The sequence below is a fragment of the Camelus dromedarius genome, chromosome 21, assembly GCF_036321535.1.
Source record: "Camelus dromedarius isolate mCamDro1 chromosome 21, mCamDro1.pat, whole genome shotgun sequence".
Taxonomy (NCBI): Eukaryota; Metazoa; Chordata; class Mammalia; order Artiodactyla; family Camelidae; genus Camelus; species Camelus dromedarius.
The window spans coordinates 7,282,563-7,297,524 of NC_087456.1; the positions used below are offsets into that span (position 1 = coordinate 7,282,563).

At 43.5% G+C, this 14,962-nt stretch overlaps 1 protein-coding gene across 2 annotated transcripts; it reads right to left on the reverse strand.

The window, feature by feature from the left end:
* Positions 1-6,263, reverse strand: RAB29 (RAB29, member RAS oncogene family). 2 transcript variants are annotated; one of them, XM_010991359.3, is made up of 6 exons: positions 6,189-6,263; positions 5,636-5,878; positions 3,605-3,676; positions 2,606-2,787; positions 2,196-2,317; positions 1-1,902 (listed from the first exon to the last, which is right to left on the reverse strand). In XM_010991359.3, the coding sequence occupies exons 2-6, from the start codon at positions 5,757-5,759 to the stop codon at positions 1,791-1,793; spliced, it is 612 nt and encodes a 203-aa protein (XP_010989661.1). In that variant the 5' UTR covers positions 5,760-5,878; positions 6,189-6,263; the 3' UTR covers positions 1-1,790. The 2 variants fall into 2 exon arrangements, with proteins under 2 accessions (XP_010989661.1, XP_031294567.1); XM_031438707.2 differs by having other exon boundaries at positions 5,636-5,883; positions 6,189-6,257.
* Positions 6,264-14,962: the final 8,699 nt, after the last annotated feature.

The window sequence follows — 14,962 nt, forward strand, 5'->3', positions numbered from 1 at the left end:
TATAATATGCATTTCCCATTTATTTGTGATTTTGCAAGAGTTCAAACCAATGAATATAAAATCAATTTTCTTTTCACAGAGAACTTGTTACTCCACTATTATTTGCAGAATCGTTGTAATAAAAACTCTACCTGGAAAGGGTAATACAAAAAAGAACCTGAATGTCTCAAAAGACTGTGCAAAATTTATAACTGGCATTAAAAACCAACCAGCCACTGAAGGCTCTTTTTGATGTCTGGCCTCTGCTCTCTCTTAGGACAGTGGGTTTCAAAGTCTGGTGTGTATCAAAACCATTTGGAGGGCTAACAGAGCCTATGGAAGCCCAGATCATTTCCACAGAGAAAGCCTGGGTCTCTGTATCCTTACCAAGTTCTCCAGCAATGGCTTCCAAACCAAGCTGATCAGAATCACCTGGGGAGCTTTGAAAACCACCACCACCAAGTTCCCATGCTTCACCCCTGGACATTTTGATTCAGTAGGTTTGAGGCTGGGAAACAGAAATTTTAAAGCATTTTATTTTTTAAATTTTAAACAAACTTCCCAGGTGGTTCTGATCAGTCAGATTTGGGAACCACAGACTTAGGACACTTATATAAATAAGTGTCTCTCAAAGAACTCTATACCTCTGAGGGCACTAAGAATAGTCATAACTTTGGGTTGGTTATAAATCACCATCCTGTGAGAATTTAACGAATTAAACTGTCTAGAAGTGATTTGATACTAAAAACTCCACCCAATTTAGCACTTAAATTACCTAATGATTTTCTGTCTACTCTCCACTTCCAGGCAAAGGTATAAACACAATGTTTATTTCCTATGGCTGTTAAGTGCTAGCTACCCAAAGTGCTCTTAAGCAAGTTGCCCCACAGGATTTTGTTCTGCTAACCTCTCTCTCTTCTTCCATTCAGACTCTGGGAGCTGCGAAGAACAGACCTATTTCAGGGCATTAGGCAGCAAGACCTCAACCCAGAAACCTGCAAACTCCACCCCCATCCCACTGGGAGAGCAACACTAGGAAACCTTAATGTGAGAATTAATTTCTTTGGGGAAAGAAATGTCCTCATCACACAAGATATACAGTTTAAAAGGCTGACTATTCTTAAACCAAGACGAGAAACCTAATTATGACTTTAGAAGCTTAAAAGAATGCAGTGACTTTTTGGTTTACCTCCAGTGGCCCCAAACCCATAGATATCCAGTCCCACTCCTTCTGCATCTAAGAATCAGATGTTTAAATTCAAAGTCCAAGCAATGACTTACAAGGAATTTGGGAAATGACCTTTGATCTCATTTTCCTTGCAACCTGAAGGCCTATTAGACTGAGATATCAATGTACATCAAACAGAAAAATATGCTCAAAGGCAGGTGAGAAGTATGATCCTTAAAACATAACTGCTGGTGGCAGGGCGGTGGGTAGAGCTCAGTGGTAGAGCACATGCTTAGCATGCATGAGGTCCTGGGTTCAATCCCCAGTACCTCTTTTAAAAACAAACAAAACCCAGAGCTGCTGACTTCTAATCCTTCCCACGAAATCCCAGATCACAAACTGAGGGATGAGACAAACTTTCTTGTACAGAAGGCACTAACTGGGCCACAGCAAGTGAGAGGCAACTTGCACAAGAGGCAGAAATGCACGTCGGTCCCAGGTGTCTTTACTGAGTGATGATGGCCCTCCTTACTGGACAGTCGGGAGGGGGCAGCTGAAATGTACTCAGTAAAACTGCTGGGTGGGCAGCCGAAGGGACAAGAAAGACCTCGTAGAACTGGGAGGGAAAACAAGCCAAACGCTCTTAGCAGCAGGCCCAGCTGGAGGAGGGCTTGGTTTGCAGGTTGATATAGTTCCCTTGGGTGGACAAAGACATATCTTCTCTGGAATTGCTCATCATCTTTTCAATGAGGACTCTAAAAAGCAAATAAACAATAAGTCTGAGAAGGTGGATGGAGAAAAGGGAGAAATGGCAGACGCTGTCTCTTCTTATCACCAGATGGCATTCAGTAAAGCCACATGGTTTAAATGCCCGTTTGTCCCCAGTTATCTCAGGAGAGAAGACATCATCCCTGACCTTCGGAAGCTGGCGTTTCAGTGGCTCGGTCTGTTCCTGCTTGCTCAGAAACAGGAAAAGAAGGTCCAAGAGGCTGTATTGGAAGATGGGTAAATCTGCGTGCCTATCCCCCAAACAGCATGAGCTACTCACCTCATGGCCTCATTAATGTTTTTGTTCTCCTTGACTGATGTTTCTGTCCAGCCTGTGAAACCATTTTCTCTACTGAACCGGTCAACCTGGTCTCTGCTCACAGCCCAAGGGGACAGATCGCACTGGCAAAGAAAATAAATAAAAGGTAATACCATAAAATTCCTCAGGATAGGAACATTTCTCGGATACCTGTGGACTGGAAACAGTTCCCCCAGTGGCTAGAACAGCACCATCCGAAATCCACAATCAACATTCTTCCCAAAGAGTCCCAACATCTCTTGAAAGGAGGCAGAGATTTTGCCAACTTGAGAAGGGGAGGTGGATACCCAGGATCAGAGTGCATCTTAGATACGCTTACTCTCTGACCACAGATTGAGACCAGAGGCCATTTTCCAAGACTAACCACATACCTTGTTGGCCAAGAGCAGGCAGGGCACGGGCTCTCCATTAGGCAGCGTGAGCTTGCTGTCCAGGTCCTGTTTCCATCTCTGGCTGTTGCTGAAGGTAGTGGCGTTGGTAACATCAAACATAATAACACAGGCAGAGGCGTCCCGATAGTAAAGTCGTGTCATAGAGGTGAAGCGTTCCTGCCCTGGGAAGACAGCAGACAGTTCTTGAGAAGGTCATCCTGAGAACCAGTCTCAGGACCCTCTCTGACACCCTGCCCTTTCCACCTTCGTTGTGGGAAAGAGGGCAGGAGGCATAGTGGGTGAGCCCAGATTCTGCACCCAGAGGCCTAATTCCAAATCCCTGCTCTGTCATTTACTATCTATGTGACTTTGGACAAGTCAAGCTTTCAGTGCTTCAGATCTCTCATCTGTAAAGTGGGGGGAAAGGCCGTAGCTTTTACCATAGGGTTACCATGAGGATTAATGGGTCAGAGATTCTAAAATGCTTAGAAAAGTACTTGGCACAAAATAGATAAGGGTCAGCTTTTATTATTATTGTTTCTATTTTCTTGTTTCTCACCATGGTCAGCTGGAAACCTAGAAAGCACACCATCCTCCTGCTGTGGGAGCGTCCACCTGGAGAGTTCTGGAGGGTTCACCACCTCGCCAGCCCCTCCACCCACAGAGACTGCTCTACGTTTATTCAGGGAAAAACACCTACAACATCTCCAGCTTATATATCCTCAGAGCAGCTTAATCATTCCAGCTTCAGAAAACCTCCTTTTTTAAAAAAACCTTTTTTTGTTCTATTTTGTTTTTCTGTATGGAGGTGCTGGGGATTGAACCCAGGACTTCCTGCATGCTAAGCACGTGCCCTTCCACTGAGCTATACACCCTGTTCGCCCTCAAACCACCCCTCCCAAAAAAACCCACCTGGTTTTGCAGAACACTTATTCTCTGAAAGCCTGCTGGTCAAACCAAAATTTCTTCCCTTGTACTTGCCCAGTCTTCCCAGCCTACCTGCAATATCCCACAGCTGGAGCCGCACCATCTCCGAGTCAGACCACTGGAGAACCTTCAGGGCAAAATCCACTGGAAATATACGTAAGATATACTCGGATAAAATTTACTGTTAACAAATCCACAGATAAATTCATATCAAACATGCAATTACAACCCTAGGGGGACACAACTCCAATCCCATTCATTTATTATTTGTTTATTTATTTGTAACCCCTCAGCAGACTTGAGATGAGCTGAGTTCATGTATTAATTGTGGGGATGAGCTCACACACATGCACTCTCCCAAGGCGTCTCCAGGTTTTACTCTCCGGTCAAACCAACTTATTTGATACTACTTGTCTCTAAGACTGGGGATACGAAGGTGGGAGTAATTATGAAAACTACTCCTCATCTCAGGTTAAACAGTTTCTGGGAGATTTAGGGGGTTTTCTCAGAGAGGGGATGATGGAGTAGAAGGGGGAAATGAGGTAAATGTGGTGACTCGCATCTTCCACATTCAATTTTACTGCTGGTTTCTAATCCACTCACACTATGAGAAAAACACACCCTTGGGGAAATGCTACACCCTCCATAAGGCAGGTGCTTGGACAGGAATGGGATAAAGCGCAAAGGTCTCAGAGGGATTCCCAGGAAGAAGCTGATGCTTAAGAGCTGTGCTGGAATCTATTGCTGTGTTTATAGATGCTGAGAGCCCATGAGTCAAGGCCGAGGAAAGAGCTTTCTGATATGGACCGAAATAGGATCATTTCCAAGGTTTGGAAACATATTTTTCCACATCTGTGACAGAAATGAAAACTAGGGGAAATTTAGCTAGGGGAAATGAAAACTAAATGAAAATTTAGGGGAAAACTAGAAAAAAATTAGCCAGTCAATTATATTCTTCCCTAAAGGAAAGCTAGAGCAATTGCTAAAAATTAATGGGACACTATTAAACCAAATTCATGAAACAGGGACCCTCATATTATTGGGGGGCAGGGGCAGAGTAGTCAGGAAACAATCTTTGAAACTTTAAACCCTTAATTTTGCTGGATGTTCTTAAGGAGAATGTTTTCATTGCAATGCAAAGGCATGTTAATTTTTAAAAATTCCATAATGAACACCAGCACACATTTTCAAAACTTACATTACTGTAAAGTTTTATTTAACCTTAAAAAAGTTCTTTTAATGGAGATAAATAAATGTTTGTTACTCTCCCTCTTCACCAGCTCTCCCCATCTAAACTTCTAATTAAAAGGCATTTCTCCTTCAGAAAAGACATTGAGTCCAAAGGCCACACCCCTGGGAAGAAATGAATTAACTCTTGGTGTTCCTTTCATTCTTCCCCTCCTCAGGGAGAGAGAAAAGGCAGTGGAAAGATAGGTCAGAGCAGTGGCATATTTCACATTCTACGAAGAACTCCTAGGTTGTCTTTATTTAAGCAATCAATGGACAAAAAACACACAGCTCATCAGCCCTCATAAGCATCTGATCGTGTGGCCAAGTGGCTCTCCCACGCGATCACTCCCACCTCCCCTAAACAAAGCTGGGCTCCCTGAGGCCAGGTTAAACACCCTTCTATTCCCTCAACAGGTGCCTGGAACTCCCTTGAGGGGCAGGACAACAGCCCCAGCTGGCACCTAACTAGGCCCTCCCGGAGGGTTTCTGCTGCCTCTGCTGAGCGCAGACATTTGCCCGTGACCGCTTGGAAGGCTACGCTGCAGGAGGAGACTGCGGCTCACAGTTCCCTAGCGAAAGGCAGCAACTAGTCATCTTCTCATCCTCCCTTCCCCATTCTCATCGTCACACCCTTGCTCTATTTCTTTCCTGGCAGTCAGCGCAGGCTGGGAAAACCTAACTGGGGAAATCCAAGAGAGGAATGCAAATCCAACACCCAGCGATGACCCCCTTCAGGATCCCAGACATCTACTTCCTGACCCGAGGAAGGACCCAAGGACACCAAACTCCCCGTTCCCCCATCCGACTCGAGTCCACAGCTCGAATTCGTGGTCCCGGCCTCTTGTCTACCCCGTCCCCGCAGCGACGTCTCACCTCCCACCGTGGACTTGTAGTGTTTGCTGAAGCTGTCCTGGGAATATCGCTGCACCAGCGACGTCTTGCCCACTGCGGCGTCCCCCACCACCAGCACTTTGAACAGGTGATCGCGGCTGCCCATGGCTAGCGGGACAGACGTTTTAGGGAGGCGGGAAGTGGGGGAGTCGCTTATTTTAACCCCTTTGGCTCCAGACCTCGTTCAAACTGAAGTTCGGCATTCCTGCCCACCGCCCGCTGGGACTGCTCTGACGAGAAAGCAAAAAAGGAAACTTTGCACTCAACCTATACGCGCTTCCTCCCCGCGCGGCCGCAGCCTGGGTGGGGCGCAGGGCGCAAGTTCCGAGCCCCCGGCTGCTCTCACCTTCTCCCCCTCGCGGCCCCGCTGCCGAGAAATGGGATGAAGCACCACGGTGGGTGCCTCACCCACCGGGACTTCCCCAGAGTTGCTCCAGCGAGCATCTGAACCGGGCCAGCTCATTTTACGGTTGGGGAGAAGATGGGGCCCTCCCTCCACCGCACAAACCAACTTTGGGGAAAGAGCCGCTCACACCTTGAGTAGCTGGACCCAGTTACCACCCCAGGCGGCGCGCTCCCTCTCGCCTTCCTCCGCGTGCGTCACGTGCAGGGTTGCTTAGGACACTACATTTCCCAGCTGACCTCGCGGTGAAGAGAACTAGCCGTGTGTGGAGACTCGCCCGCGTGGCCTCCTGGGAGGTGTAGTTTATGCACTGTTCTTGCTTTTAAAAACCTACACAAAGTTTCAAACTCCTTCAACCCTTTGGAATCTTATTTTTAAATGATTCCGGGAAAGATCCTTAAGAAGCGATTTATTTGACCATGATCTAACTTGCCTAAATCCGTCCTTAGATAGATTTCTCATTATCTCTAAAAGTGTTACGGAGCTAAGATTAAAAATTATGCCACAGATTCCATACCTTACTCCACTAATAAAAGCTCAAGCCTCGTCCCTCATGCTCCAAGTGAAGTCCATTTACTATTCTTTCAATCAGATAGACAACTCTAGGATCTCGTGAACATAATGAAGGCTAGCTCTTACATTTTTCTCAGATAACCCAGTATTAGTCAAATTCAGGGACTCGATTAAGAGACTGGCTGTTAGAAAAACTCATGTCGTTAAATGTTAGGTATTACCATAACTAGATAGACAGAAAATAACAGATGGTTCCGCATTCTCACTCCCACAATCCCTAGTCGTACACCACCACTCACATCATTTGAGCTGGAAGCGAATTGGAGTGCTTTGAGCATCTTCCATTTGTTGCTGCTTTTGCTCATGAATTATGATTGAACTACAGTTTTGCAAATATTTTTAATTTTTTAGCCTGTAAATTTTCTGACCTGCCTGCCCTTTAGGTAGGAATTAAGGGGACATGAGCTTCACAGCACAGAAAATAACCTCCATTTTCTATGCTTTTTCCCAAGAGTAGAAGAGAAAAAAACAGCATGATGGGAAAACAGCCCTGCTCGGATCTTTTGACAGCTTACTACTTACATTCTGTGAGGAAAGAACCTCAGCATGGTTCACAATGTATTTAGCCCAAAATGTTGGTTACTCAGGTACAGGGGGTCAGGCTAGGCTACTCATCTTTCCGGCTGTCTCAGGCCCCTTTTCAGTGGCCCTTTCTCAATCTCCATTGGCTTTGACATAGTTGAGCACTACCTTGAAATTTGTTTCTTACATGGCTTCCGTGACACTGTTCTTTCTGGTTCATCCCTCTACCTTTCTGATGATCACCTTTTTCTTTCATGGTTTCCTTCCATCCCATCACCCCCTAAGTAAATATTTCCTAAGGCTTGATTCTTGGTCTCTGAACTGATTGTTCTTTAAACTGTTTACTTTAATGAATTGCTCTTGGCTTCACATTTCTTTTTGTCTAAACTTTATTTATATCTTTATCTCCAATCAGTTCTGTTTAACTGCCATAAAGGTACCTTCAATTGGCTGTCCTGCGAGAGCGTCCCTCACTGCATCACCACAAAAACATATTTCTGTCCCTAGCTTAATCATTTTTCCCTTTACTCAGGCTTCAGACCTGAACATTTTTATTGTATTGCGGTTAGAACACTTAACATGAGATCTGCCTCTAAAGTTTTAAAATATTCAATCCAATACAAAAAATACAACATTTTAAGTGTACACTGTTACACAGTATAGCTCTAGAATATATTTATCTTGCTTAACTGAACATTATGTCTGTTGATTGGTAATTCTCCATTTCCCCCTCCCTTCAGCTCTTAGCAATCATTATTCATTTAACTATTTGATTCTATAAATTTGTCTATTTTAGATACCTTATGTAAGTGGAATTATACAGTACTTGTTTTTTTGTGACTTGGGTATTTCACTTAGCATAATGTCCTTAAAGTTCATCCATGGTGCTGCTTATTGCAGAATTTCCCTCCTCTTAATGGCTGTATAATATTCCATTGTATGTATATATACCACTTTTCTTTATTTGTCTTTTAAAGGACATGTAAGTTGCTTCCTTATCTTAGCTACTGTAAATAGTGCTGCAATGAACATGACAGTGCTAATATCCCTTTGAGATTCTGATTTCAAGTCTTTTGGATAAATTCCCAGAAGTGGGGTTGTTGAATTATATAATAATTCTATTTTTAATTTTTTGAAGAAACTCCATTCTGTTTTCCATAGTGGCTGCACCATTTTGCATTCCCACCAACAGTGTACAGGGGTTCCAGTTTCTCCACATCATCGCCAACACCTTTTTTGTTGTTATTGTTGTTGTTAATAGCCATACTCAGAGGTGTGAAGTGATATCTCATTGTGGTTTTGATTTATGTTTCACTGATGATCAGTGACATTGAACTTTTTTTTTCACATATCTCTTGGCCATTTGTCTATCTTCTTGGGAGAAAGATCTATTCAACTCCTTAGCCAATTTTTAAATCATGTTATTAGTTTTTTGTTTGCAGACCTTGAGCATTATTAATATTTCCTTTTACACACATCCCTCTACAGCCCCTCCCTTTTAAAAAGTCAGTCACCAGCCCTCCAGGGCCCCGTTCTCTCCCACAAATATGAGCCCTAGACACTGGAGTTCCTGGGAGGGTGTTCAGGAGAGGCCCTGAGGGCAGCCCCCCTGCCCCCACCCTCCAGAAAAAAAAAGAAAAAAAAATAAAAAGTCAGTCACCACATCCTACTGATTCTTCCTTCAATGACATCTCTCCCACTCATCCTTTATACTTTGTATCCAGTGCCACTTTTCTAGTTCAGGCTTTCATTACTCATACCTGGATCCTCTTCAAAAACCTGTTTATTGGTCTCCTTGATTTTCTTTTACCTTCAGTGCATCTTATACAACCAGCCAGGATAATTTTCCTGAAACATCATTGTTCCTTCATTGTCTACCAACTACCCCAAAACTGGCCAACCTCCCTGAACTGGTGGCCAAAGCATTCTATACACTGGCCCTTCCCTACCTAACAACCCTCTCTCACCTGACCTCCAGTGGGAATCTCCCACCTCCAGAAGGGGACGCTCCTTATACTCTGTAAATCTCAGTTTCCCTTTTGACTTTGTATGTTTCCTTTGGGTGCTTCACCCATCAGAACACCTGTCAGGCTTCTTTTCACACACCTAAGTCTGACCGCCCTTTAGATTCTTGAACTTCAGTGAGCACGAAAATCACTCAGGGGCGCTTGTTAAATATGGACATTCTGAATCTGCCAGGCTGGGGTAGGACCCAGGGGAATCTGTCGTTTTGTCAAGTATGAAGGTGATTCCGAGACCAGATTCCGTTTTGAGAAATGCTGCTTTAAGGCCTGACTTCAGTATCAACCCATTTAGGAATATTTCCCTTATTATCACCGAACTTATTCATCGCCTGGAGCCTTCACAATCGGTTTGACTTGTGGTCTTTTAACTATGTGACCAGTTTATAATTGTTTAATTTATATGCAGACAATACGTTGCAAAGTAAACAAGGATTTCTAATACAGAATTTTCGCTTTGGCCCTGGTTGTCTGTAAGAGGAACTACTTTAAGTTTTCCAAATCAGAAATGTGAGGATTGAGGACTTAAGAGGGAGGATTAGCAAGTTCCTAGTGCTACCCACCCAACCCCTCTCAGGTCACAGAGTTTCTATCAAAAGAGTGACAATTCCTTTGGCGGGGGTGGGAGTATTACATTTCTTCCATAGTAAGTTGCAGTTTCCCAGAAAGACAGTTATAAATTAGACAGAAGGAAAGCACGGAGTGCCACACAATGGATCTGCACGGACATGTTTGGAACACAGGTTTTTGGCAGCTGGGGAAAGCGGTCAGCCTTGCTCTGTTTCTATCACACTTCCTACAGGTCCCTGCCTCTCTGCTTTTTACTTCCCACTTTTTCTTTAAAAATGTTTCAAACCCATAGAAAAGTTAAAAGAAGGGTACAAAGCATATCAGTATGTCCTTCAGCTGGATTTTCTTTTTTCTTTTTCTTAAATTTTTTTATTGAAGTATAGTCAGTTTATAATGTGTCCATTTCTGGTGTACAGCATAATATTTCAGTCATACATATACACACATATATTCCTTTTCATTATTCATTACTGTAAGATATTGAAGGTAGTTCCCTGTGCTGTACAGTAGAAACTTGTTGTTTATCAATTTTATGTATATTAGTTAGTATCTGCAATTCTTGAACTCCCAATTTATCTCTTCCCACCCTCCCCCCCCGTAACTACAAGTTTGTTTTCTATGTCTGTGTGTCTGTTTCTATTTTGTAAATAAGTTCATTTGTGTCTTAAAAAATATATCTTCCACATATGAGTGATATCACATGCTATTTTTCTTTCTCTTTCTGGCTTACTTCACTTAGAATGATGATCTCTAGGTCCATCCATGTTGCTGCAAATGGCATTACTTTATTCTTTTTTTATGGCTGAGTAGTATTCCATTGTATAAATACACCACAATCTAGTCATCTGTTGGTGGACATTTAGGTAGTTTTCTGGATTTTCAGTTACTGAGATTTTGCCCCTTCTGCTTTGTCTCTTTGTGTATGTGTACTGAACATTTAAAAGTAAGTAGCACACACTTCATCCCTAACACTTAAGCGCACAGGCCCTAATAATTAAATTCTCCTATGAAACCAAAATACCATTATCACACCTAAGAAAATTAACCATAGCTCTCTAATGTCATAAACAGTTTACAGTTTAAATTTACCTACATCCCTTGAAATATTTTCCTCATTCTCCCCACCCCCCAGTCCAGACTACAATAAAAGTCGGTGCATTGCCTTTGGTTGTTTTGTTTTTTCAATTTTTTAAAAAATGGAGGTACTAGGGATTGAACCTAGGACGTTGTGCATGCTGAGCATGTGCTCTACTACTGAGGTATACCACCATCCACTTCTCCCCATTAGTTTTTTTAAATGGAGGACTATGCTGTATCCAACACAGTAGCCAGTAGACATATGTGGTTCTATATTTAAATTAATTAAAATTAAATACATTTAAGAGTCAGCTCATCAGTTGCACTGGCAACATTTCAAGTGCTCAACTGCCATATGTGGTAATGGCTACCATATTGGACAGCACAGACATGGGCTATTTCCATTATCACAGACAGTTCTATTGGACAGCATCAGTTTACAACAATCCTCTGCCTTTTTTTTTTTTTTTTAAGCTTTTCACGACACTGATTTTCTTTCTAAAGAGTCCAGGCCAGTTGTATCGTCGAGAGTCTGGGTTGTCAACCCACATTCTGGGTTGTCTGATCTTTTTCTCAAGGTTAGATTCTGGAAAAATGTGGTTGGTAGGAGCCATACATAAAGGATGTGGTGTACCGCTTATTGCATTGCTAATTTCAGGTTGGTGATGCCTGCAGTATGAATTCAATAAATACTTGTTAGAGAAGTGGCACAGCACCAGGAAGTCTCCTAAGGGCTTGGGAGCTTGACTTCAAACTGAGGAGTTTATATAATTGCCACAGCCTCCAGCACTGAGCTAGAAACAGAGCAGGAAGATGTTTCGTGACCTGAAATGGAGACTGAAGTGACACAGCAAGTGGCCCAGGAGCACGGAGGAGAGGGAGGGACCGAGAGAAGGGTAAGGCCACTGGGCTATAGCTGTCCCTCAGCCCCTGGCTCCAGATTCATTTAAGTGATCATAACTTTTTGGTGATTGCTTCAGGCACAGGAAGCAGCTTGGTGAGGTGCCTGGGGCTCAGGTAAGCATTCAGCTGGAAGCTTCCACAGCAAGATGCTCTGGGAAACCCTCTAGAGAGAGGCTGGCATCCTCAAAGGGCAACTTGTGGCTCACTCCTCGGCAGGCTTGTGCCAAGAGTCTGTGGCTGGCTTTGAGCCTGGGAGTAGCTGGGGAAAGCATCTAACCTTAGATTTTACTGCTTTTGTTACCACATTTGCCTCCTTCCATGGATTCCGTCCCATCCACCCCAAATAAGGATCAGGGAAAGAAGATAGGAGAAGGGGTAGAGGGGAATTTGGGGTTTAAAGAACTGAGTGTGTGGTCCCAATGTCAACGTGTCACTGAGAAAGTCACATCTATAAAATGAAGGCGTTTCCTTCCAACACAGATGATTCTAATTTTCTGTGTCCTTTCAACTCTGTTAGAGGAGAGCAAGGCAGAGATTACTGTACCCATAAGCCATCCTTAGTTACCCACCAAGAATTTGGAAACACCGTGGCCTTCCTGGGCCTCCCAGAGGTAAACACTGAAACCAACATGTAGTAAGAGGCTCCCAGGAATGAGACTGGACTGAGGGTATGAACAAGTCTAAAGAAGAGGTGTGTTGATCTGAAGGGAAGCTGGTCAGTCTTAGAGGCAAGGAAAGGAGACACCAAGAGGGGAATCGTGGCCACACTGCTCTGACTTCTATGTGACGGACACCAGGGTCTTAAGAGACCTTCTGGCCGGCTGTCAGGTGTCTGTATTGTGGAAACTCACGCAGCCGACCAACAAGGCCTGACGCCACTTTATTTTCAAGTTACAAGGCAGGCTTGTCTGTTAGGATTCCAGAGTCTCCAGGTACCTTCTGCTCCCCGCCTTCCTGGGGTGCTTCCTTCTAGGGAGTAAATGTCAGGCTGACATGTCTGTCTGGCCCACTGACCATATGGTCTTATGCACAGGCCTTTGTGAATTTGTGGCCCTAAGTTGGCCTCCCTGAGATGATTTCTGGATGGGATTGAGTTTCTGGGCCTCTGAGGATGAAGCTGGGCTCAAGGTCATGGTGCATTCACCCAGTGGAAACCTATGAAGCTGGCTGGTCCTCCTCACTGCACAGCTGTGCAGCCTCAACTGTACCCAGGCCACCGATGAACAAAACCCAGGGTGGATCCAGGCCTATTAACTTCTCAGCTCACTAGTTCCTTCATATCATCCCCAAATCTATATTTGGAGTATTCCTCTTCTTATTTCAATCAACATTGTATAATAATAATAAAAGCTGATGTTTATTGAATCTGCTGTGTGCCCAACAGCCCCCCAGAGAAGGCATTATTGTCCCATCAAGGGACAATAGAATGGGACAACGGGACCAAAAGAAGCTAATTATGGCCACCAGCCAAGAGAGCTGGATTCAAATCCATGTCTCCCTCTTAAGTTTGTGCTTAATTGTTATTACATTTAAAATTGAGCTGCGTGAGGACATGAGGGCAACTTCTTGGAAGAAGAGTAGAGCGTCTTCAGTGTGCTTTCCAAGAATTGCCTCATTCCAAAAGCAGACATTAGGACTCTCACTTACTAAGCTTAAAGAAGAAGAATCTGCCTTGATGGGAGAAGGCAGCCTGGCAGCAGTGCCTGGTTGGAGGAGTAGGAGAATTCAAGTGATGCCCTGGGCATCCCAGAGGACTGTGGCTGCCAGCTTTGACCCTGACACAGGGGAAAGATAACCTAGATGGTAAGCAAACCAAGAGGTAGAGAACGTAGCAGACTGCGTGGGCACATGGCATGCTGTTCTGTCCTCTGTAGCCTGGGAGGTCCAAGGCAGAAGATCAGTGGCTGTGTTCTGCACCTGGGAGTGGGTCCCCTGAGAACTTCTCAGGCAATGGTGACATCTCTCTCCTACTCCTTCCCAATCTGTATCGAAGGCTAGTTTGAATTTTGGCTTGGCAATCTTCGTTACTATCCTATATTTGACACTCTTAGTTTCTTTTCCCACAGATTTCTTACTCCTAAAAAGCAAATACATAATTTCTGAGTAACGTGTGAGGTAGTCAACAACATAGATAATGTACTTGAAAGTCACACATGTGACAGTCTGTGCAAAGTCAAGGACAGATAGACATGTGGGTGTCCCAGCCAGGCCACAGTTTGGAGCTCCCTTAAAGCAATGTTCTCTATTTACTTGTTCAACATTTCTTTGATAAGAGTGAAGAGAAAATAATTTTTAGAAAGACTTTTATTTATTTTTATTTTATTTTATTATTATTATTTTTTAATGGAGGTACTGGGGATTGAACCCAGGACCTCATGCATGTAATCACACACTCTACCACTAACCTATAATTTCTACCTGTCCCCCCACAATAATTTCTATAATGTTCAAAATGAGAAATTTGTCCTAATGTGTTCAAAATAAGGAATTTATACTATGCACTGAGTATGACATAATATTTACTTGTTTGGAATGATTTTCATTTAACTTTTTAAAAAAATCACCAACAGCTAGACAGTATTAGTCAACCACACTTAACTAAATATGAATATAGCCATGAAGTCTTTCAAATTATGTTAAATTTTTTTTCTCTGGCTGGCCAACTGGTCCTCACTTTTCTGCAGTTTGTTTTCTTACCAGCTTAAAAAATTTTTTTTCCAAGTCATATGTTTTCTTGGGTGCCATATTAAAATATTTTCTAGCTAGATAATGTAATAAAATACACTCTAGTGCAGTAAACAGCACTATTCTGTGGATTGTTTAGCTGAAGGACACAGGGATTTCAGGAGACTGTCAGCAAGCTGATCTCAGGGTTGGTCGTGTTGCCTGTAATTATGTTGCAAAAATGTCATCAGGGCTAGGCTGGCGCCTGGCAGGCATGCTTTTAAATGTCCACTGGAAGATATTGTCTGTTTCAGTAGATGGTTAACATTGTGCAGCAATATAAGGTGTCTCGAGGGCAAAAGTGAGAAAACAGGCAGCATATTTTTGATCATTTCAGTAACGTTTTTGTGTCCTCTACAGGGACACCTTGGCTAGCTGTTTCATCTGGCTCCAGGCATGGTGACTGGGAAGGCACTGGGCTGAGAGAAACCTGGGTGTGAATCTATGAACTCGGGCAAGACACTTAAACCCGTCTGAGCCTCAGTTTCTCCTTTGCAAAATGTTTATAATATCCAT